The following is a 25,017-nucleotide window of genomic DNA, read 5'->3' as shown; positions in this document are numbered from 1 at the left end:
GTCAGATCAAACTTTCATCAAATGTCCCTGATGTGATATTCTTAAAGATATGGATTCCAGTCTCTTCCAGAGATTTTTTTTGTTGAAATATAGTTGAAATCAAATATCAGTAGAAAACTGCACTTTAAAATGTAACATTGTCATTCTTTTCCAAGTGGTGCCTTTTTATTCAATTCAATGTTCAGTTTGTTCAATAAAAGAATGTTGGAAATGGTTTCCTTTTATTTGTTTTAAATTCAACAAGCAATTTGTGGTCTTCCAGCAGAATACTGAAAGCAGCAGTAAGGCAGAACTGAGTCCACTTTAATCTGTTTATTTATCGCAAGTAATAAGTAATATCGCGATATCCAACAACATTATCACATATTGAATATTTTCCTCATATCGTGCAGCCCTAGTAAAAGCCTGTTCACGACATCGCCTCCCGTATCCTGGCCTGGATAAAACATTAGTCGAAGTGTTACTGGTTAATGCGTTTGCATCTCTGCAGGCCACATCAGAGAATTTAAGCAAATTAGACCTTCTGATATGCTCAAGTGTTTGTCTACAACATATAATTAGCAACAATGAACTGACAAGAAATACGCTTTACATGCTTTACATGTGTAGAAGTAAGTGTCTGTGCAGATGTGTACAAACATGGTAAATCCTCTCACAGGGAGACCTCCCACCAACACTCTAACACATATGGATAGGCAGACATGCAGCTGATGCACCTACATGCGTATAAACATGGTGAGCAGACTCATGAGCAGTCTGTTGGTGTTTATATCGAGTATAAACTCCTCTCACTCTGCCTACTAATTGTAACCAGACCACCAGACATAAGCAGGGTCCATTTGTGTGTGTGTGTGTGTGTGTGTGTGTGTGTGTGTGTGTGTGTGTGTGTGTGTGTGTGTGTGTGTGTGTGTGTGTGTGTGTGTGTTTATGAGTATGGGGGTTACGTCTACTCTTTATCCTGTTCTTTTTCAAACTGACTCACCACATGTGTGAGATTAACTGTGAAAACCTCCTTAATGCTCTATCTCAGGGACATGAAAGCTCAGTGTCCCCAGGGTTCCCATGTGTTCGGCTGAGGGACACGTCCATAAAAATGTAATATCTATTGATACTAAAAGGGCATTACAATCTGTTTGTGGAAAGAGGGGGGGGGGTGGCTGTTCAAAACTCAAACTGCGCTTTGGCATCCTCTTTTACTGGTTCATGGCAGTAATACTGGGGGTACACGCGCGCGCCCTTACACGGGCTCCTGAGGAGCCATGGCGCCTCCAAGCGGACAGCAGTGGGCACTGGGGTGCGTCGTACGCGTACAGGAGGAGGGATCAGAGCTTGTTGCTGGGGCTGGACCGGGACAGGAGAGCGAACGGACGGCTCTTCTGCGGGAAGTGAAAGCCCATCCAGAGCTTTGTTTCCCATTTTCTAACTCCCGTATCTCCCTTTTCTTTCTCGGCTTTTACCTCCTGCTGATATGAGAAGATAAATCAACAGAGGATCAGCTGCTAACGAAGTTTTGAAGTTGTTGGAAAGAGTTCAGGTAAGCAGCACTTTTACGCACAACTACCAATCTCTCTCTCCCTCTGTTTGTCTCCTTCTTTCTCCTTGTGTCTCTATCTGTCTTTCTCTTTGTCTTCAAACTTACTCTCATCAACAGAAATGAGGGGTTTTCCCCGCCAAACCAAACCGCTGCGCAATAACAAACTTCCAAAAATCCAAGTAATAACCTAAGGGACAAAAAACATACATAAAAGATGGGCTCTATCAGTCGTGCTGGTATCTCTGCATGGTCTTACATGATATTTACCTGTGAAGTGGTGAAAGGCTATGGGGTCTCCCACTCACTCCCATGACCTGGACAGTGGGAGAGGAGTGGGAACATCTGCAGGAGCGACTCCTTCACAGTTCACAGCTGTCCGTACGCCAGAGGGAGCCACAGCAAAGCGCGTGGCTGGTTGGTGTGCACTTTAAAATTTTCTTAAAATTATGTCTGAAAATATTTTTTATAGTTAGTGTAAATTGAATGTACTTGAAATTACATTACATACCTACTACCTAACTACCTTACAGGCAAACTGCTTGCATTTATTTACAGTGACATTTATATTATAAATGTTTTTCTTAAGAGGAATAAGTTTTCTCCGATTAGTCACTTGTAAAGATGTAGTGAATACAGTTGGCAGGATGTCTAGTGGTGGACACTCGCTGGCTGAGATCTTGTAGCTGATGAAGAGGGCCTGATAGACCAACTGTAGGCTTTATTGACACGTTACTACCAGTGTGCTGAGTGTTCAATGGACGTAAGGGCTGTCAGCTGCCCTCCAGATGCCCTTCTTTTCTGCACATCCAGCAGAGTGGGATTAATAATCAAGCAAAGTGTGCACTGTCCCGGGCCCCACCTCTCAGGGGCCCTGAAGGCCTCTTATCAAGTGTGTGTCAGCTGGTTGGTTTGTGGTAATCTGATCAATAATTTGTTTTGGAATATGCACACCTGGAATAACAAGGGACAGGCAGGTCCAGCACGATTACCTGTCTTGTCAGAATTTAATTAAGAAATGCCAATAAACCAGAGCACAATTTTTCTCCCTCCTCTCCTCTATCCTGGAATACTGTATGGACTAGCGAGACCCTCCTTCGCAGCACTGTGGAGGAAGGTCTGGCAATGTGAGACTACATGATGCATATCCCTACATAAATTTGTGTTTAGTCAAATTACAAATAAGGATCAATGTGCCAGGGCCCCCAAACAGGTGAACAGAGGTTTGCTGCGAGGGAAGGGAAAGCCTCTGGAGGGCTCTCTGCTGCAAATGCATGTCTGTTCATTTTGTGTCATCACGCAGAGTCATGTTTGTAAAATCTTGTCTTGACTTGAAAACAATGAGGTGCTATGTTTAGATAAGGTAATAAGTTCCATTTTTAAGCCTCGGAATTTCATGTTTCATTTGGTGAAACGGTTAGTCGTTCAAGCACTTAGGCCTGTATATATTTAGTGCATCTGATTGAACTTCTATTGGTTATGGCTGAGGTTTGGCAGCATGTTTGCTTCCTTTGTCCGGGTTTCTGCATGAATAATCCATTATAAGGCAAATGTTAGCCTATGTTAAGATCAGTCACTTCGTCCAGCCTCTGTCGTTTCTATGTCCACCATTAAACACAAGAAAGAAAAGCCATGTGTAACTCTTTTTTTTAAAGATTATTTTTTGGGCATTTTTAGGCCTTTATTGACAGGACAGCTGAAGAAATTAAGGGGGAGAGAGGATGACATGCAGCAAAGGGCCGCAGGTAGGAGTCGAACCCAGGCCTGCTGCGTCAACGAGTAAACCTCTATATATGGGCACCCGCTCTACCAACTTTTTAAACCTATTACATAACTGTGTGGCAGCCATTTTGTCAGTATAGTCAATGTTCTTCATACAATTAACTGATGCAGAATCTAGAAAAAGAAATTATAAATATTTTTCTGAATATTTTGGCAATCAACTACTACCAAATAATTACATGACAATAATAATGTGAAATGACAAGACAATTCTGTATCATTAGACTACACCACAGTGAAAGGCTATTAGACTGCTGGTTATTTTAAGATAACCACATATAATCCTTTTTTCTGTCACATGTCAACATCAACATCAACATGTCTTTCCATTTCTGCGATTCAGTGTTTTTTCTGTATCTTCTGTCTTTTCCATGAGTTCTTTTTTCAATTTATTGATCTTGAGACATAAAGTGAGAAATACACAAGCAGATTGTTGGCTCAGTGGAGTGTCTTGTGCCCTTGTGTCAGACAGGAGAAGAGGAAGATGCTGGGGTTAGAGGTCATCGTGCTCTGTCTTCTTTTTGGAGCCCTGACTCACGGCCAGCCAACAGAGTGCAGCAGTGAGTGCCATGAACCTGATCCCTCACAGCTATAGTAACATGGCATGTGAAAATGTGAACAGTTTTAGTGATATAACATGGAGCATTTCATCTTGCTGATTTAAATGCATTGCACTTTTCATGGAAGCTTTACCTGTGTTTTTTTCTATTTCCTCCAGAGAAGAATGATTGTGCAGTAGACGTGTACTTCACCATAGACACATCTGAGACCATCGCCCTGCAGGAGCCACCCCCTGGAGCGCTGGTGGAGAGCATCAAGGTTCCTCATTTTTCTGCAATTTTATCATTTAAGCCTTAACACAAAATATCCCTGTTTTATAGTGTCACCATCCCATAATGACAGTCAACCAAGTGGGCTGCATTAGCCATGTTGTATAATGTGTTGTACCTTGTTGTTGTAGCAATTCGCTGAGCTGTTTGCAGAGCGTTTGGTAGATGCTGAACTTAAAGGTGTCGTGCGGATCAACTGGAACATCGGTGGACTGCACTTCTCCCAGATCCAGAAAGAGTTCAGTACCATCGGACCCAAGAGCAATTTCATCACTGTAAGTGACACACACACATCCCTTCACATCCCAGATACCATCAAGTTTAAGATTAAATAGTTTTTTTTAGATCACATTTGGGTGTTTTATGTACCTAACCAAGTACTGAATTAGAGGAATTAAATAACTCTGACATTTAGCCTACAAATGATGTACAATGCTGGTTAAAGCTGCACCAGGCAACATCACATGATGGCAGCTAAATTAAATAATGGAGTTCCGCATCTTTGTTAAATGTATGTCTTTCCTTCCAATGAATCTCGATGGAGATTTCTGACCTGTGACCGCACACAACAGGAGTTTTATACTGTATGGAGAAAAAAGGGGCAAATATGTGGAGAGATGACGTCTTCGTGTTTGTTTTTTAGCTCACCACACACTTGTTGATGCCAATGACAACAGCTTAGCACAAAGACTGGAAACGGGGAAACAGTTTGCCTGGGTCTCAACTAAATCTACCTACCAGCACTTCTAAAGCTCACAAATTAACAAGTTATATATTGTTTGTTTAATTCATACAAAAACCAACGTGTAAAAATGCCAATTAGCCATTGTATGGGGAATTATGTGCCAGACTATTTCCTGACTCGGAGCAGTAACTTCCTGGAGTCTCCGATGGTCACCTGGCAACTGGTCCCAGCCAAGAAATAGTCCAGCGCATAACCATTGCTGTTTTTACATACAGCAAGGCTAGTTTTTGTGCTAAGCTAACTGACAATATATTAAACGGGTACATATGAGAGTATCGATCTTCTCATCTAATTCTTCGCCAGATAACGAATAAGTGTATCCCCAAAATGTGTTCCGTGGTTATTTATTTTATTATTTCGACACAGCATCTGAAGATTAGGTTAAAATGCAGGAGCCACCTTTAGTCCCATACCATTTCAATTTATATCAATCAATTAATCAAATTACCCCAAAGTGACGCAGATACCTTCAGGGCCCCTGAGGGTCTTGGGTCCCTGGGCAGTTGCCTGCTTTTCCTGATTTGTAATTCAGCCTTAACAAGTCACACTTGTCAATGTTTCCAGGGCGTCAAGGGAATCCAATACCTCGGTAAGGGTACTCACATCGACTGCGCCCTCACCAACATGACCGAGAAAATGCTGCGCTACCCCTCTACCACCAGCCCCGGTTTGGTCCGATTCGCTGTGGTCATCACCGACGGCCACGTGACTGCAAACCCATGCGGGGGCATCAAAATGGCAGCAGAGAGGGCTCGCGAAAAGGAGATCCATATGTTTGTCGTGGCAGCATCGAAGAACATCGAAGAGACGGGGCTGAGGGAGATTGCCAACTCTCCTGCGAGTGTCTACAGGAGGGATTTCATGGCTGTGGATCTGAGCCAGGGCAGAGCCATCATACATGAAGACACCATTAACCGCATCATCGACACCATGGTAACACACAAACACACCCACAGAGACACACAGAGAAACACGAAACATGCTGAATGCCTCTCCTGCTCACACTTTGTTCCATTTGTGTTCACAGAAACATTTGGCGTTTGTACAGGTAAGAATACACACACAACTAATAATCATAAAGATTTATGTTTCAGACTGTATCAACACTGACTGTATGTATTCATTTCCTGTATGACATAGTGTTACAATGTGACCTGTCTGGAGACACCAGGGCCTGAAGGTCCAACAGGTCCCAGAGGACAAAAAGTGAGCTTCACACACACGTACACACACACTTACAGAAACTGCACACTCGTGACTTTCATCCTCATCCTTTTCATTGACATATTTTCTCCTTTTAACTCGTTGACTGTAGGGAGCTAAAGGAGACAACGGCGACCCAGGTCTGAAAGGATTAAAAGGTCGCCCAGGAGACCCCGGTATCGAGGGTCCCATCGGTCAGCCTGGTAGCAAAGTAAGACACTGAACATCCAGCTACCCATCCGCCCATATTTACTACGTTTATTTGTATCTATAGTGTCATAAACGATTTTTCTTTTCGCTTTTTCCTCTCTGTAGGGACAACCAGGTGTACAAGGCGATAAGGTGAGGCATCACTTTCCTTTTGTGTGGATTAGGTTCATCAATGCATGACTTAAGTCTTTGAATAAATGAATGGGTTTGTAGATGAAAGATAATAAAATCTGGAGTCAAATGAGTTCATAATCTGTTGAATAAGCACATATTAATCGTAGTAAAATGACTGCTGATCTTGTGTCTGCCCACAGGGAGAGATTGGTACTCAGGGGAAAAAGGTAGGACTTTTTTCTCATTTATGATTTATTACTTAACCAAATCTGTTAATTATCATTCATTTTGTAAAGTTATCGGTCTTTCTCTTCTAAGTGTCTCTTTTCTTTTACGTTAGGGCGTGGCTGGCATTGCAGGGCGCAATGGTACAGATGGACAAAAGGTAGGTGCTGTATAAGGCTGATATTGAGGAGTACATTAAAGGTGCAGTAGGTAAGACTTATAAAACTAACTTTCTGTCATATTTGCTGAAACTGACCCTATGTTCGAGTAGAACTACATGAAGCAGGTCATTTAAAAAAAAATCTGGCTCCTGTGGCACCACCTACAGCCTGTAGTGCGATTTGCAAAAGTCCACCGCTCCCTGTTCAGATATACATATCAGGGCCAGGGGGGTGTCTAACTGCGTGTCAATCACTGCTCAGGCACACGCATTCATTCTCCCTTGTGGGGGTAGGGGCTTAGGAGACCATTTTGGGCTTTAGCGGAAAGGGGGGGAGGGACTGAGAAGTTTTTTGATGTTCAAATGTTTTGGCTAAGTCCTGGATCTTCGCAATCCTACCTACGGCACCTTTAAGGGAACAAGATGCAACTTAGAGTTATTACAGACTTACTAAAACTGATTCTATTCAGTTTTTTCCCCTTTATCTTATTCTTCTCACCAGGGTAAAATTGGAAGGATCGGCGCTCCCGGCTGCAAAGGAGACCCAGGCGACAGAGTATGACATTCAACACTAGTTGAAATGATCAGTACAGCCATAATGTGTTGTGTTATGGCCTATTTATGTTGTGTGTTTGATGCTTTGTAGGGTCCTGATGGTCACCCTGGAGACGTCGGTGAACGTGGTTTTCCTGGTACTAATGGAGACAAGGTACATGGTCTTCACTTAAAAACAAAAACTATATCAGCAATCCAATATGTGGTTAAACTCTGCCTGACTCTGTGTGTGTGTGTGTGTGTGTGTGTGTGTGTGTGTGTGTGTGTGTGTGTGTGTGTGTGTGTGTGTGTGTGTGTGTCATCTTTAGGGTGATCCCGGTCGCCCTGGAAGACCTGGTCCCCCTGGCCTGTCCGGAGAGGCTGGACCAAAGGTAAACCTGGGGACAGGGATAGCTGCTCTTTGCTTTGGCAGATATTAGGCCTGAGGTCATGTTAAATGGTTTAAGGAATGTTGGAGGTGAAAGGCTAAACTCTGGTGTTTCTTCCATAGGGAGAGAGGGGAAGTCCTGGATCACCTGGCGCCCCTGGACTGAAAGGAAACCCAGTAAGACAGACAGACAGAAATACATTCAAAAACACTCATTATATTATATGCATCATGTAGCTCACCTGTGTGTTGTTGTTCTTAGGGAGTCCCTGGAAGTGGAGGACTCAGAGGAGAACCGGTAAGAACATCTGATTCACCCAAGTTATAATGTTCCCCTTCATCATTCGCCTGCATGGCTTTATGTTGACTTTCCAATTGTTTTTGTGTTCTAGGGGAGAAGAGGAGACTATGGGCCAAAGGGTGCTCAAGGGTCAGATGGAGTTAAGGGAGACAAGGTAGGAAATTGTGTACACAGATGCACAAGAGCGAAATATTTCTGTATTCCGAACTTTTTGCCTTGACTCAAAGGATTTCCTTCATTATGAGACATTACTCCACCACTAGGGGGCTCAATGCTGATTTTATGTTTCAGGGTGAAATGGGGCCAGAGGGCTTGAGAGGACTTCCAGGTGAATCCGGAAACAAAGGAACAAAGGTGAGAAGAGTCATATTATATTTATTATCTGTATATGTTAATATGAACACCATACACAACTCTTTAATCTAACCACTATTGTTGCACCACTTTCTGTCCTCTGACAGGGAGACAATGGCCTGCCAGGCCCCAGGGGACCACCGGGGGCACCAGGAGAGGCTGGGAAAAATGTAGGTTAAGGGTCTCATTTGAGCATCATGTTAAAAAGATACATTACATAATCTAGTTTACATTAACACTGTTGGTATTATAGGGTACCAGAGGCGACTCTGGTGATGCTGGACCAAGAGGCGATCCTGGACAGATTGGACCAAAGGTATGTGTGTGAAAGTGTGTTAGCATTTTCCTTGGTCCCTTTTTAGGGTCCCTATAGCTGCAGTTTGTCTTGACTGTTCCTTTTGTCTCTATTCAGGGAGACCCTGGAAGACCTGGCTTCAGCTATCCTGGGCCAAGAGGATCATCGGTAATGTACACATGCACTTTGTCTCGTTGCATTTGCTAGCCGGAGTGACACACTCGCCTGAGACTTTCCTCCGCTGTTGTACAGGGTGAGAGAGGAGAGAAGGGCAATCGTGGACCTCGCGGCAGCAGAGGAGACTGTGGTCCAAAGGGTGAACCAGGAGATAAAGGACCTTTGGGAGAGGGCGTGAGTAACTCATTGTAGTTGGATGTATGCTGTTACTGGAGCAAGAGGTGTACAGTACAGGTGCACAATGCTATTTTTTCTGCTTACAACAGGGTGAGCCAGGATCTCCGGGTGAACCTGGCCTAAGAGGGCCAAGAGGAGAGCTTGGGCGTGATGTAAGTATACAAAAACCGCACTGTAGATCAGGAAAACACACATACAGGTGCTTTTCTGTTTCAAATATTTTTATTATGAAGCTTAATTTCCAAAATCTAGTTCATACAGGTGCTTTTCTACTCACTAATATAGGGAGTTGCATCCAGCTAGGAAATGCCAACCTAAGCTGATGTTTACTTCTGATTAGCTTTATCTGCTTGCAATCCCAAACCAGACGATAGCTGAGAGGCAGGATGTGATATTTCTGTGTTCTCTTCCTCCACAGGGAGATCCTGGCCCTGAGGGAGATCCCGGCCTCACTGTAAGAGCATTTCATCTAACCACTCTTTTGTCACTGGCACATCAACAGAAACATGATAGATATGATATTATGTTTTTTTTTTACTGCAGGAATGTGATGTTATGAACTACATCAGGGAAACATGTGGCTGTTGTGGTGAGTTTAGTTACCACTGTGTTTCTATTCAGTGGTCTGAACATGCTCTGATAGGCTATCAGATTCTTACAGTCTGTGTATTTGTCTGCAGATTGTGAGAAACACTGCGGAGCCCTGGACATTGTGTTTGTGATCGACAGCTCCGAGTCAGTGGGTATGACTAACTTCACCCTGGAAAAGAACTTTGTCATCAACACCATCAACAAACTGGGATCCCTTGCCAAAGACCCTAATTCAGTCACAGGTAGACATGCACATGTTCCCTTGCTTTTTAGATGACTACAGAATTAGTCTAAAAAACTTTACAAGATGGCTGCCAACTTGGCGTAAACACGGTTGCCTGTGTTCCCAGGCACAAGAGTGGGAGTTGTTCAGTACAGTCACAGTGGAACCTTCCAGGCCATCCGGCTCAACGACCCCAAGATCGATTCACTGGCTGCTTTCAAGGTCTCAAACACAAACACATGTGCCAACTGCTTTGAAATGTATTTTTAGGGTGTACACAGACTGTTCTTTTGTCTCTTTTGTCCAGATGTTTCTTAATTAATCAGGGCTGATGTGCTGTCAGACCCAATGTGCTGTCTGCACACATAAGGCAGATGGGAGTCATCACAGTTATGTTTACATGTTCCTCTCAATATATTTCTGACATTTACCAATACATACATACATACATACATACATACATACATAAATACAAACAAACATACATACGTACATGCATGCATTATTATTTTTAAAAGAATACATCAAACCATTCTACTGGGTGACATTTTTCTACATGACTATGAACATGGGCACTTTGTATAAAAAAATGGAATCATGATCTTCCTCGTGTCCACTCTAAGTACTGATCTCACATCATGTACCACTGTACATACACATCTCTCACATTCTTGACTGACTTTTCAGGATGCAGTGAAACGCTTGGAGTGGATTGCTGGAGGAACATGGACTCCATCGGCTCTGAAGTACGCCTATGACAATCTGATTAGGGACAGCCGCAGAGCCAAAGCCAAAGTCACCGTTGTTGTCATCACAGATGGACGCTTCGACCCCAGAGATGACGACCAGCTGCTCGACTACCTCTGCAGGTGCCTGACACTGGGGCTGTATTTTGAGATTTAGAATGAGCTATTATGTGGAAGAAAAATGTTCTATCTATCTCATTGCTTGTGTTTGTGTTAGACAAAATACCACTGTTGATGTGAGTGCCATCGGAATCGGAGACATGTTCGACCAGATTGAGGAGAATGAGAGTCTGAAGAGCATTGCCTGCCAGAAAGATGGCAGGGTGCTGGGCATGAAGCGCTTTGCAGACCTGGTGGCAGAGGAGTTCATTAACAAGATTGAAACCGTGCTCTGCCCAGGTACACTCACTAGGAAAGCACACATAACATACAGTACGTTTATCTGGTGGATTATGAAGCTGTTTTCTTTAGTCCTTTTTGTCTGACATTTGTCTTTATCTTCATTTTAGAGCCTGTCATCATATGCCCTGATCTCCCTTGTAAATCAGGTAAGATTTTAAAATATTATGTATCACTTAGTGTCTCCATTTTCAGCATGTATGCCTGGGTAACTAGCATTATTAAGGTGTCAATATGCTTCAATGAAGTGCTTGTCAAATTATCAAACAGTCTCAAAAAGCATTTGATTTCAGGGGCATATGTCAGGCAATTTTTGTATATTTTACACAACATTCTTTACACAACTTCTTCCGTCACTTTTCGTGTGTGTACAACCAAGTGCAACTTTGAGGAGAGATTGTCCAAAAGTGTGCACTGTTTTACCCATTTTTATGTTTCAACACACCCTGCACCTTTCTGACAGCAGGCTTTTTGCCCTACCTTCAAATGTGGCTATTCAGAACATTTAAAGTATAAATATTTTGGCCTTCAGACGTGCGGACAACACCTGGTACCAACTAGTTTGGTTGTAGCATAGTGATGCCTTTAAGCTAGCTAGGATTACACATGTTGTGGCTTACATTTAGGTCAATATGTTTATTTACACACATCATTTTACCTCCTTTGCTATGATGCAGTTAATTCATGTCGCTGTAAAGCCAACACACAAGACCAAACTTACAATTTAGTGCACCTCAGTGTAGCTCCGGCATCTTTGTTGGCTATGTTGGTGCGTCGTGTCTGTGGGACCCCGCCCACAATGTTACTCCGCCCGCTTGTTTCAGGAGGGGGCGTCACAGCGGGCAAGCCCCTTCCCCCTGGAAGCCACTGGCCGAGGAAGGCAGTCCCTCATTGGTCCCCACCTCTTTGGAGGGTGTGACCAGCCTGCTAAACAACCTGAGTGAGCAGCAGTACGGGGTTGGCGTTGCAACTATGGCGTACACAGCCCAGAGAGCCAAACTCGCCCATGGAGCGGACAGACAGCAGTGGACCCAGCTGTTCATCAACTCCTTCAAATATGTCTATGGAGACATTATGGGAGACCCAGAGAAAGCCTTAGGACTCTGCTAACGCTAATATGCTAACCGCTATCTCGCCATTATGGACGCCAATAACTAATAAGCTTACTGCTGGACGTAGAGTAGATTTTATTAAAATTGTGGGCTTTTTTTTTTTTACTCTACGGGTGCAATTTACACCTGGGCTGAAGCAAAAGGACTGCATGATATAAAGCTGGCCATGTCCTAACGTTTCAGAGCAGCCTTATACTTGATGTACACTACTGTACTGTACTGTAATGATTGGCCAACATTCAAAATGGGATGATCCCTCTGCTCATAGAATATTTTTGAATAACCTACATGGAGCTGTCTCTCAAAAAAAGTCTGTTTGAAAGATACATATCATTTCTTCCACCTTAGTGGAGGAACGTTTTCCATTTACTTGCAAAGTGGATGTTGTCCATTTGTTGGTGGCAGATTGGTCTGCAGAGCCATTCATGTTGCTCCTGTATAGTGTACAGTGGCTCTTTTGATGAAGCCTCATTTCCATTGTGAATGACAAGCTTGCTGAATCACTCTGATGGCATTTCTATTGCTGTTTTCCACATATCCATGGTTACGGCCTTTACTTTTTTATTCTTGTGCTCTGTGAATGAGTCATGTTGATGAAAAGGCCATGACATGTGGAAAATACACTCAGTATAGCCTACTGCATATGAGTCAGAAGTTGGTGTTTGTGGATGTTTGGTTAATTGACATGGCACTGACAATTAAGGAACTCTTGTATGTAATGCCCTTGATTGGTGCATGGTTTTTTGCATGTGGCTTAGCTTGTATGATGACTAGAGGAAACTGACTACATGGCTTTTACCAAATGTTATGGTATCAACTGTGATTGAAACTTGCTGATGTGAACTATGTTGTTTTGTATAAAATGTATTCATGTTTTTATGCCATCTCAAGAGAATAAAATCATAGAGCAAACTAAAAAATGCTTTCTTGATGAGGTCACTATTGATATGAGAAGGGATAGATGAAGACAGCTAGTACACTATGTTACAGTATATGTTTTGCTGGCTTTGACCTCTGAGCATCTGTGTTCTGGCTGTAGCTTGCTGAACATCATGTTTGATTTAAAACTTCATGTATGTGTGTGCGTCTGTTCCAGAGCCTGCCGTGGCTAGCTGTGTTCAGCGGCCAGTGGATGTGGTGTTCCTGTTGGATGGTTCTGAGAGGATGGGACTGGAGGCCCACCGCAGGGCCAAAGAGTTTATCGAGAATGTAGCTCGCCAGCTCACCCTTGCCAACAGCCGTTCAGACGAGAGGAATGCCCGCTTAGCTCTGCTGCAGTACGGCAGCCCTACAGAACAGAGGGTGGAGTTTGCGCTCACTCACAATCTTACAGTGATCTCTGATTCGCTGGCAAGGGTGACCTACATGGACTCCTCTTCAGCTCTGGGCAGCGCCATTATCCATGCTGTCAACAATCTGGTGGTTCCAAAGGTATAAATAAACATGTCTTGGATTTGTAGGAAGGTAACCTATGCCAGAAACATGTAAAGGAATACTTAAAGATTTTTGGCGATTCGCTTTCTTGAGCAAGAGAAGAAGATCAATACCACTCTGGTATCAATCTTCTCATCTTATCTCTTGGCAAGAAAGCAAATAAGCATATATCCCAGAATGTCACACTATTCTTTTAAGTACAGAGCTGGAGCCAGGAGGTCATTAGCTTAAAGATTGGAAGCAGGGAGAAACTGCTCACCTGGTTTTCAAAAATACATATATCATTTGTGACAATCGTGTAGTTTGGTTATACTATCTGTTTTTGTCCTCCTTCCTGTCTTTATGCTAAGCTAAGCTAATTTCCGTGTGGCTCAAGCTCCATATAAACACACAAATATGAGAGTGGTATCAATCTTATCATCTAACTCTTGGCAAGAAAGCCAAACAGTGTATTCCCTTAACATTGCATGTTGTGTTTGTAGCAGGGAGACCGCTTGGCTCGTCGCAACGCTGAGCTGGCCTTTGTGTTCATCACTGATGGCATCACAGCCAGTGAGCAACTGGATGAGGGCTTGTCTGCTATGAGGCGAGCGGAAGGCGTTCCCACGGTCATCGCCATCGGAACAGACACAGATGAAGAGGTGCTGCAGAAGGTGTCGCTAGGGGACATGTCGGCCGTCTTTAGAGGAGCTGACTACAGCATGCTGAACAAACCCTCATTCTTTGAGCGCTTTATCCGCTGGATATGCTAATGAGGAACTGTAACTCTCTCCATACAATTAGAACCCATAGAATTAAAGAAAGGCCAGCTCCTTCAGCATACACGTAAACACACACAGAGCCATCAGCAAATCTCTGTGATCATTTATAACTGGATGTAAGGCACTGAGGCGGCTACATATCCTGTTGTTATGGGTGAAGATTAATTTACAAAAGCCAATACAATGTAGGACCAGCTGCACACTCACACAAACACATTTGTAACTTGATTGTTATATTAATTCTAAATTGGTCAGCCCTTCCAACCAAAGACACTCATAAGTATCCCAGAGAAGGGTGTATGAATATTGAATGTGTACGAAACTAATTGTACGCTTTATTTTGGTTTTATTTTGTATTGATTTTCAGTTTGCAGTGTGTCGCTCTCTCTTTCACACACACACACACACACACACACTGTCTGTCTTCACAAAGTCAGTATTTACTTTAACGGTGCTAAAGTAGAAAAAAAAGGACAAAGCCATGTCAGTGGTTCTGAAAACTTTTTTTTACATCATGTTATGCTGTAATTACTGTAGTTTGTTTCAGGGGGGAAATCATGTAGACATATCTTCTTCAGGGGGAAATAGAATCTCACATTACGGTAATGTCCTACACTCAGGCACATGAGAATCACACACAAGCACACACATATGCTGTACTTATTTACACATGATTTGACAGACAAACATAAAAGAACCAAATCTGTAAACATGATGTCCAAATAAACCCTTATGTGGTTACCCCAGCACTGTCTTTTGTGTTTGCAAGATATATAAATGCGTGATGTGTTGTGTTTTTGATCCATGTGCAATTTGTCATTAAATCACTGTAATCTTAGCAGGAAGGAAGTGGCTCTCAGGAATAACTTTCAGTAAAGAAGAGAGAAACACAAACATACATACATTTCATCCTTTTGGAATGTAATATGTATCCCCCCTCCATAATAACAAAATAATTTGTTCCCAAATGTGTTCCCAAATTATTGTTTATGTCATAAGGGAAATTCTCTGTTTGAGTCATGACATTGAGTGTAAAAATGGGTGTTGTGCATCTGGCTCCCTCTGCTGTGAACAGAAATACAAAGCAGCAAAGTCATCAGTGTATTCAGACTTATCTATTACGTTATATAATTCTGAAAGTCTACACATTTTATAGGCAAACATACAATGCAGTACTTTTTACTGCATTACATTGATTTGGCAGTTTGTTATTTGCTACTTTGCAGATTTGGGTTATTAATGCAAAATATAAAACATTCTGTCAAATCAAATAAGCTAATAAGCTACCCAGGAGTTTATAAAGTAACTCAAATTAATCCCACCTTTACCAGCTGCAAGATTTAAGTGATGAACACATTAATGTATATTTATATAGTAATATAATAGGCTATATATATATATATATATATTTCTGAAATAGGCCATTCTGCATAATGAGTACTTTAACTGTTAGAACTATATTGTATTGCTAATATTTTTGAAGCCTACTAATTTAAATGCATAACTATTAGGCCTACTACTTTTTTGTTGCGACTGTAAAAGTCATTGGTGGTCAACCAGTGGTTGCAACCAACCTAGAAATATTTGAAAATACAATAGGCAACGCATTTACAGAGGGCAGAAGAAGTCAAAAACTTTATTCATCAAAACTTACAATAAATGCCAGATACGTACAAATACCCAATACAATGTTTTAGAGTAACAACAAAAAAACACATCACATAAAATATACATACACATAAGGAACCTATAAACAAAAATACACAAACGTTTTTCTGATCCTAATCAGTAAACAAATATAGTAGGCCGGTGTGCCAGTTTAGCTGGTGATCATGTTAACTGGTGATATTTGCATGAAATCAGTGAATATTCAACAAGGCCCTGCCCTGCGTTCTGCTCTGCCTCCGCCCCTCGAGTGCCAGAGGCTCACATTTTCACGAAGTGTTTGCAAGTGAGACAAAATAATGGATATCGCTGAAAACATCACCAGTTTATGTGTAATACATGTCCGTTTAAGCATTATCCACTCGAATACGACACATACTGTATGAACGGAAAAAAATAAAACGAAACAACGCACTAGAGATCTAGCTGGGATTCAAACCTTGGATGTCATGGCCAAAAAAGTTGACAGACTAGCTTCTATGTCATCTATACAACTACCCTACACATCACTGAAATAACTTTGTGATTTCTATCTATATATTGGACTTTGAGTCTAAGTTAACACAGGTTAACATATGAGAGAAATATACGCCTATGTTAACTGGTGATATCACAATTTAACATGGGAAACTGCAAGCCTCGAAACATTAAAGTAGGTTCATCTTTGCCTCACATACCAAAACCTAACTGATGTACAACAAACAGGCATGACCCCACTCAACACTTTATCCTGTTTTGGGGGTAAAAATGAAACACATCAGTCATGCGCAAACGTGATCATTTATCATTGTTATTGTGGGCCATCTCATACGAAGAATGTGTAGGCCTATCTCAGCACAGTCTCTTTCAACCTGTGCCACAAGTCAACTGATTATAGTTGTGTTTAATTTTATTAGACCCATAGTATGTCTGTGACGACCCAGAATCGCGATTTTGGTCTTATAGTAGCCATAGATACACTATTGTTGACCGTATGGCCATTGAATGTTTTGCAGCAAAGTGCTGATCCTCGTTTTCTCTCGGGCGACTTCGTTATCTTAGTCTCTGTTAAGTTATGAAGTGAGTTGCAGCAAAAGTCTAGTGATTTAAAGTGAAGAACATATGAAGCTTATTTTCTCCGAGTTTTACTTTTATTTATCCCACACATAATTTGTTGGCCTACTTTGAAGACACAAAATGGTCATTATGGTATATGATTACAAAAACTTCGATGTACTGAGAGAGTTTGATAACATTCAGATATGTTGCTGTTTCAGATTCCTAATATGGGTCTAATGAAATTAAACACAACTATAATCAGTTGACCTGTGGCACGGGTTGAAAGAGACTGTTTTTGCTGAGATAGGCCTACACATTCTTCATATGAGATGGCCCACAACAATGATAAAAGATCACGTTTGCACAAAACGGAATAAAGTGTTATGTGGGGTCATTCCAGTTTGTTGTACATCAGTTAGGTTTTGGTATGTGAGGCAAAGATGAACCTACTTTAATGTTTCGAGGCTTGCAGTTTCCCATGTTAAATTGTGATATCACCAGTGGCACCACATGGCCGTATATTCTCTCATATGTTAACCTGTGTTAACTTAGACTAAAAGTGCAATATATAGATAGAAATCACAAAGTTATTTCAGTGATGTGTAGTGTAGTTGTATAGATGACATAGAAGTTAGTCTGTCAACTTTTTTTTTGGCCATGACATCCAAGGTTCGAATCCCAGCTATTTTTTTCCCGTTCATACAGTATGTGTCATATTTGTGTGGATAATGCTGAAACGGACATGTATTACACATAAACTGGTGATGTTTTCAGCGATATCCATTATTTTGTCTCACTTGCAAACACTTCGTGAAAATGTGAGCCTCTGGCACTCGAGGGGCGGACGCAGGGCAGGGCCTTGTTGAATATTCACTAATTTAATGCAAATATCACCAGTTAACATGATCACCAGCTAAACTGGCACACCTCCTTGCCCCTTGGCCTATACTGCACAGAAGGAGGAGCAACACTATACGTCATCAGGCTGCGTGCAGTTTTGACGCCGTCATATCGCCTTATATGCTACTTGTTATTTTATTATTCCTCCATGACTTTCACTTAAAGTAGTTTAAAAAGAAAAGAGAAGGGTTAGATTGTCTGACCAGTTATCGGTATATACAGCAGAAATGGTGGCAGCCATCATTGCATTACAGTGGGTTGAAGAAGTCAGACCTGATAGGGTGGTGCTATGCACAGACTCTTTAGCTGTCATAAAAAGCATACAGTCCATGACATCTGATAGTTTGCTAAGATTACACCGGGGTGGCACAGACATTCAGTTTTGTTGGGTGCCGGCACATGAGGGGGTAAAAGGGAACGAGGGTGCAGACAAACTGGCTAAAGAGGCATTACTAAAGGAAATAACAGTTCCTATTCCACTAGGAAAAGGCGAAGGAAAAGCGGTGGTTAAGAAGAAAGGCCTTGAAATATGGCAGAAATGGTGGGAGGACGACAAAAAAGGAAGGAGATATTATAAAATACAAAAATCTGTAATGTGGAAAAAGAATAGTGAGAACTGTGAAAACTGTGGGGTTAAAGAAAATGCTGAACATAATATTGTATTCCACATTGCATGAGGTGTTTAAAGATAAAGTTCAGAAGGCAGGGCAGGAGTGGACTCTGGTAGGGATACTGGGATCAGAAGGGGAGGGAGAGGAGATCAGGATCACCAGGAAGGCGTTATTTAAATTTTTAAAAGCTGCAGGGTTGTTGAGTAGAACTTAAAATAATTGTACAATGACATGATGATACACACTCCAGCACAGTATGTGGCGGTATGCACCTAAAAGTTGTTTGCAATCCGCCATTAACTAAGTGAAGAAGAAGAAGAAGAAGAAGAAGAAGAAGAAGAAGAAGAAGAAGAAGAAGAAGAAGAAGAAGAAGAAGAAGAAGAAGGGTCCATGTCAGTACTGGCGGTACGGATCGGGTACTGACAGTCCAGCCGCTTGCTTGTTCTGATTCTGCCGCGCTGCTTTACATCAATGAGAGCAGCATATTTATTTACTTCAATTGAAATACCTAAGTTACAATGTGCCAATCTAGACAAACTATTATATAACTTTATATGGAGGAAGAAGCCCCATAAAATTAGGAAAAACATCTTGACTAATAAAATTGAGGAGGGGGGTTTATCGGTAATTGACTTCTCACTCTTCAATGAGATATTAAAAATCAACTGGATTAAAAGATTTTTGAAAAATCCAAACAGTTTGTGGAACATTGTGCCAAACTTTATCTTTGAAAAACTTGGTAAAATCACACTTTTGCTTCAATGCCCATATACTCCATTAACAGACTGCCTGTCACATTGTCAAACTTCCATAAACAGGCTCTAACTTGTTGGTCTCTTCTATACAAACACAATTTCTCCCCTCACAAATGTTTTATCTGGAACAACATGAACAGCATATATAGAAACAAGACTCTCTTTATAGAAAACTGGTTTAAACATGATATTCTACTGGTAACCCAATTATTAAATAACTCAAATCAAGTTTTAACTTATGACGACTTCACCCATAAATTTAATTTCCATCCTCCAAGAAAAGAATGTGATATTGTAACCAGAGCTATACCCCATGGGATCATCACCCTACTTAGAGATGAGACAGATTTGGATCAATTTAATATATCTTTCTCCAGTAGTGTTTCAATAAATGGTCTATCTTTTCTAGACAGAAAAGTCAACAACAAAGTAATAAAAGACCTTTTATGTGCAAAATCCATCCCTGCCTCCAGATACAAATGGTCCCCCTTATATGAAAATATTAACTGGAATAGAGCATGGAGTAACCCACATACATTTTTTAATTACAAACAAAGTAAAAGAAATATCATTTAAAAAATTTCACCATTTTTACCCCTGTAACAAGATTATCTCTAAATGTATCCCTGCCGTAGACGAAAAATGCAGCTTTTGCTTTATGGAAACAGAAACGTTAGACCATTTATTCTATAGCTGTTCACATAGCTCTTCTCTGTGGAATGACATACAATGTTTCATTAATGGTCAATTTGGCTCAAACATACATTTATCTAATTTTGATATCTTCTTTTACTTTTCTGACTCAAACTCCTCTGTACAATATATAGTCAACTTAATAATTCTGCTTGGAAAATTCTTTATTTATAAAGTCGAAGTTTATGAAAAACAAACCCATTTTCAATGTTTTTAAACTTGACTTAAAAAATTATATAGATTGTATTTCTGGATTAGAGGGTAAATCAGCATCAAAATGCATGCAATGCATATCTGATTTAACTGTATAATTAATTTAACTGATTTTTACTGTCTGATACTCTGGCTATGTACTTTTGTTGTTTATAATTGTTTTACTGACTACTTGTTATATGATATTTCTTTCATCTGTATATCTATTGACTGATCTTTTTTTTACTTTCTTACTTATTTTTTTTATTCTTTATGAAAACATGATCTGTAACAAAATGATTTGTGTTCTACAAGTTCAATTTCCTTTTTTGACAAATTGTAACAAATGTATTCTGCAATAAAAAATAAAAATAAAAATAAAAAACATCAGGGAATGACAGCATCCGGTCAGGAAGTTTGCGCACTCGGGACACCGTGAGTAACGTGACCACAACAAACGGCATCTCGGCGAGAAATTAGATTCACTGCCAAACGGTAAGTCATCTACAATGATAAATGCTAGCTCCGTAGTCTTCTATTACTGTAATATTCGCTGAGATATATGGAAGAATTGATAAAAGTTGCTAAGTATTTAGTGAAAAATTAAGGTTGTTTAAACAGAAAACATCTCAGGCAATACTTTACGTTAGCTGTCAAAGGTCTACATTACATAACCCCTTTGTAAAAAAAAAAACTACACAATTGGGGGGAGTACTGTATGTATGTGTGCTACTGTGGTGGTCATTTCTTTATATTTTTACACACTTTACAATAAGGAAATAACATGACTTAGAATGAGCATAAAAACAAGGCTAGAACATTCAATATCCCATTCCATATTTGCGATAATAATAAGAAAACTCTCTGAGGCATAGTGTCACTGTCACTAGTTAGTTGAAGCCTAGAAGCCAGTCATGCACAATAATTTAATTGCACGAAATATTGTGTGTGTGTGTGTGTGTGTGTGTGTGTGTGTGTGTGTGTGTGTGTGTGTGTGTGTGTGTGTTCGTGTTCCAGTGCTGCCAGTATGGAGGGAGAGGCCCTCTCCACCCTGTGTACCCCTGCTCTGGTGGTGGATGTAGACAAAGTGAAGAGAAATGCTGAGAGGATGATCAAACGCTGTCAGAATTTGGGGGTCCAGCTTCGGCCGCACATGAAGACCCACAAAACCCTGTATGAATACAGAAACACACTCGTACAACATATTCATACACATCTGCTATATGTAAGGGATACTGATAAGGTCTGTGCATTTGTGTTGCCATGTCTAGTGAGTGTGCTGACATAATGACGGGTGGATCACGGAGGTGCATTGTGGTTTCCACACTGGCAGAGGCCTGTTTTTATGCCGACCACGGATTTGATGACATCCTCTATGCATACTCTCTTCCCTTTGATAAGGTCCTTTCAAATTACACAAAAAAGACTCTTTCCATATCAATACGTTTTGAATATGTAGTGCGTTTTGAAAGCAGTAGTATGTTTTAAAAATTGGACAAAATTAAGTTAAAGGTAAGTCAAAATGGACCCAAAAATCCCTTCGATTTTTGAGTGACTATTGTCCCATAAACCTTTTCACAGAAGACATTTTGACAGCGCCACAGTAGGAAAAACCCTGGCGTAAATAATAAGATTAATGATGGCTTAATTCCATTTAGCCACTTGCTTCAGTTTCAGGTTCCTGCTATTCACTTTAAATGAAGCCATCATTCAGTTACACCTTTACCTACAGTACTGCTTTTCCTACTGTACTATGACAAGTCAAAATGTCTACGCATGAATGTAAAATTGGAGCTGCTCACAGCTACATATCATCAAAATAACTTGCAGGTGGTGGTTAAACAGCTCCATGTAGATCTTGAAAAACAAAAGATTTAATGGCAAATGTAGAAAATAACATTTTGCTTTGTTTTGTTTCTAATGGTTCAATTAGTTTCCTGCATACTAACTGCAAATTATAGAGTATTCTACTTATGACAATTAGCATGTAGTAAATACTTTATGCTATAAGTATGTACAGTAGCATGTAGTATTAACTAAGGAAATAGCTTTTTGCTTTTTCACAGCAGATTCATTTCATCCACATATTGATTTTCTGCCTATCAACTAATCAATTACACGTAGGTAAATGCAATTGACATACATTTTATATACAGTAATTTCTCATAGCTTTTATATATTTTAGGTCTCATCTCCCAACCATACTCCAAATACCAATCACATTAATTTATGTCTGTGGTTGTTCATAGGTGGAGCGCTGTGCAGCCCTGTCAGAGAGGCTGGATCTCTTCCAAGTTTTACTGGATCATCCTCATGCTCTGGAGCAGCTCAAAAAGAGACCCCTGAGAGACGGTCGGCTCTGGCACGTCTGGCTCAAACTCGACTGTGGAAATGGGAGAGGTAAAGAAGCAGGGAAACCAGGACACAGCTCATCATTGGCTGTCGAGCTGTGGAAGTCAAGTGCCTGCTGATCTTCTGTTTTGTTTTTTGCCGTAGCTGGTGTCCTGCACTCAGAACCTGAGGCACTCAGATTGGCTCAGGCCATTGCCGAGACGGAGGGCGTGGAACTAACAGGAGTGTACGCTCACTGTGGGAACACCTATAACTGCAGAGGAGTTGAGAAAATACAGGCTGTTGCCCAGGAAACCACTGACTTGACTCTGCAGTTCATGGAAAAGTATGTCATATGTAACCTGCTACAGAGAATGGTTGGTTATGGATTTTCTCATTTTTTGTAAATATAATTTGGTTTACTTTTAACTGGCATGTACTAGTGTACCAATAGCTTTTTAAGGAAGTCCAATTGGACTCACTGTTGAACTTGGATGCTAATGTTGTTTCATGTCTACTGGGTGTGTAAATAGTCAACTGTTTGCTAACATGTTTGCCATATTACCTTTTATATGGTAATATGTCAGGGTTGTGTTTGCAGATGGTTGCACTGCCCCCAAATGGACTAAAATGTAATTAATTCAGATTTAAGTGGTATTACCTTAATGACCGTTATTACATTAAGCCTTCAGCGCAAGTAAATAATCTATTGTCTTTGTTTCCTATGAAATGCTGTCTTGATACAATGATTCTGTAAACTTCTCTGGGTTTGTTTTTGGGCAGACTAAAGGTTGTTGGCATCACCTGTAAATCAAGCATTGGCTCCACCCCTTCATGTAGTTACCCAGTCAAAGACATGGCGCAGCTCAGTGAGGTGCATCCTGGAAACTATGGCTTCTATGGTGTGTGTATGGATATTGCTGTTGTATCAGTGTAACAGTTTGTGTGTGCTGTTTTTTTTTTTTTTTTTTTATTGAAATTAGCGTACTGAAAAGCTGTACTAATAAATGAAAAAGCCCTAAAAATATCATAAAAAAATTCAACGGTGATGATGCTTTTTTGTGTTTTGTTTTTTTGCCTTCTTCTAGATGTGCAGCAGTCTGTGATTGGCTCGTGCAGTCTGGAGGATGTGGCTGTGAGAGTTTTGACAAGAGTCATCGGACACTGTCCTCACAGGAACCAGCTCCTGATTGACTGTGGATGGTGTGGACTCAGGTACCTTCATCAATATTGTTCAGCCTGCTTTTTGGTTGCACAATGGACTTCACCTGCTTACTGTTTTCCGCTGACATAATCCTTGTATAATAGCATACTTATAGGGATACTTTGCCAATTTTAAACCAGCTCTGTGTCATCTAAGTGTGTGCAAATGAACGGTGTGTGGCTCCCCTCACACACCGTGAGTGATGTTAGGGGAAGGAGTTTGAGGGTAAAAAAACAATAACTTATTCCAATTAATTTACTCTCAATTCACCTAATGCTCCCCAACTGGAGCAGATACATTTACACAACACATTTTTTACTCACAACTTCATTACTGATTTTTCTTTATATCATCATTGCAGCTATCTAGTGTTATTATTGGTCTTTAAACCCTTTTTTGCTCACTGCTCTCAGTCTAGACGGAGCTGGAAAACTTCCCACTGGATATGCTGTGATTGAAGGACACCCAAACCTTAAGTAAAGCTATCTTCTCGAGTCTCTAGTCTTAATACTAAACTTAAGTTTGGCTGAAGTTCTGATGAAATATATTTCCCCCCAGGTTGTTGTCTATGACCCAGGAGCACGGTAGAGTGGAGCCCATCTCAGGACTGCTGGACTACAGCAAATACCCCCTGGGCTCTCTGCTCACACTGATCCCATACCATGTTAGTACAATTCAATATGGAGTAAAGCTTAATGCTGTGTTGGTTTTGTTGTGTCATTCTTCTCTGGTTTGACCCTGTCTCTGTTCATTTTTACAGTCGTGTGCAACTGCAGCGATGCATCCCGTGTACCATGTGCACTCTGAGGGCCGTCTGCTGGGGAAGTGGACACCAACACGCGGGTGGTGAACAGCTAGCCAACTGTTCACTCATACATGACCTTGTTAGGATAGTTAAATGAACACTGCAGAAGGACTTCTTGGAGCTACTCATGTCACCTGTAGTTCATCCCAAAATACAAGTGTAGATGTATTCCAAACCACTGATTACGTAATACGTAGTACTTTTTCTAGACCTATTTCCCCAAATGTTTTATCTAAAGCAACGTGGGGTGGAGGGGGGGGGGATATAGAAAAAAACACCTGTATGTTTTTAAATGATTGAAATAAAAATAAAAACTTGTGGACCATGTTTTATTCTAATCATTTCATCAATGCCACCTAAAAGTGTTTTTTAAATGAGTCAGTATTTGAATGTCAATACTAAGACCAAGACGGCAGCAATGGCTGCTGTCAGTATGTGGGCACTCACTGGAGGCTGAAAACAATGATACTAAAGTTAGCAATTATCTATATGTGCCAGCTTGATGGTAAAACACAAATACTATGAAGAGCA

General features: G+C 40.9%; 2 protein-coding genes across 4 annotated transcripts; both read left to right on the top strand.

Moving 5' to 3' along the window:
- Positions 1-1,328: 1,328 nt before the first annotated feature.
- Positions 1,329-15,130, top strand: col6a2 (collagen, type VI, alpha 2). Of its 2 annotated transcripts, XM_078264656.1 has the most exons (32): positions 1,330-1,534; positions 3,782-3,873; positions 4,032-4,132; positions 4,275-4,418; positions 5,453-5,821; positions 5,916-5,936; positions 6,029-6,094; positions 6,204-6,302; positions 6,407-6,433; positions 6,616-6,642; positions 6,756-6,800; positions 7,303-7,356; positions 7,447-7,509; positions 7,664-7,726; positions 7,846-7,899; positions 7,985-8,020; positions 8,115-8,177; positions 8,315-8,377; positions 8,485-8,547; positions 8,631-8,693; positions 8,790-8,840; positions 8,925-9,023; positions 9,116-9,178; positions 9,445-9,480; positions 9,570-9,615; positions 9,707-9,859; positions 9,968-10,062; positions 10,528-10,709; positions 10,804-10,985; positions 11,096-11,134; positions 13,194-13,528; positions 14,014-15,130. In XM_078264656.1, exons 2-32 carry the CDS (start codon positions 3,798-3,800, stop codon positions 14,281-14,283), a joined length of 3,048 nt encoding a protein of 1,015 aa, XP_078120782.1. In that variant the 5' UTR covers positions 1,330-1,534; positions 3,782-3,797; the 3' UTR covers positions 14,284-15,130. The 2 variants fall into 2 exon arrangements, with proteins under 2 accessions (XP_078120783.1, XP_078120782.1); XM_078264657.1 differs by lacking the exons at positions 13,194-13,528; positions 14,014-15,130 and adding an exon at positions 11,810-11,963 and having other exon boundaries at positions 1,329-1,534.
- A 5,427-nt stretch (positions 15,131-20,557) lies between these two features.
- LOC144526278 (D-serine dehydratase) lies at positions 20,558-24,727 on the top strand. 2 transcript variants are annotated; one of them, XM_078263641.1, is made up of 11 exons: positions 20,558-20,641; positions 21,164-21,319; positions 21,418-21,547; positions 22,216-22,266; positions 22,396-22,546; positions 22,643-22,823; positions 23,261-23,379; positions 23,566-23,692; positions 24,095-24,157; positions 24,240-24,345; positions 24,442-24,727. In XM_078263641.1, exons 2-11 carry the CDS (start codon positions 21,174-21,176, stop codon positions 24,529-24,531), a joined length of 1,164 nt encoding a protein of 387 aa, XP_078119767.1. In that variant the 5' UTR covers positions 20,558-20,641; positions 21,164-21,173; the 3' UTR covers positions 24,532-24,727. The 2 variants fall into 2 exon arrangements, with proteins under 2 accessions (XP_078119767.1, XP_078119768.1); XM_078263642.1 differs by lacking the exon at positions 22,216-22,266.
- The last annotated feature ends 290 nt before the right edge of the window (positions 24,728-25,017 follow it).

The sequence above is a fragment of the Sander vitreus genome, chromosome 12, assembly GCF_031162955.1.
Source record: "Sander vitreus isolate 19-12246 chromosome 12, sanVit1, whole genome shotgun sequence".
Taxonomy (NCBI): Eukaryota; Metazoa; Chordata; class Actinopteri; order Perciformes; family Percidae; genus Sander; species Sander vitreus.
This window is presented reverse-complemented; position numbering and strand designations above follow the sequence as displayed.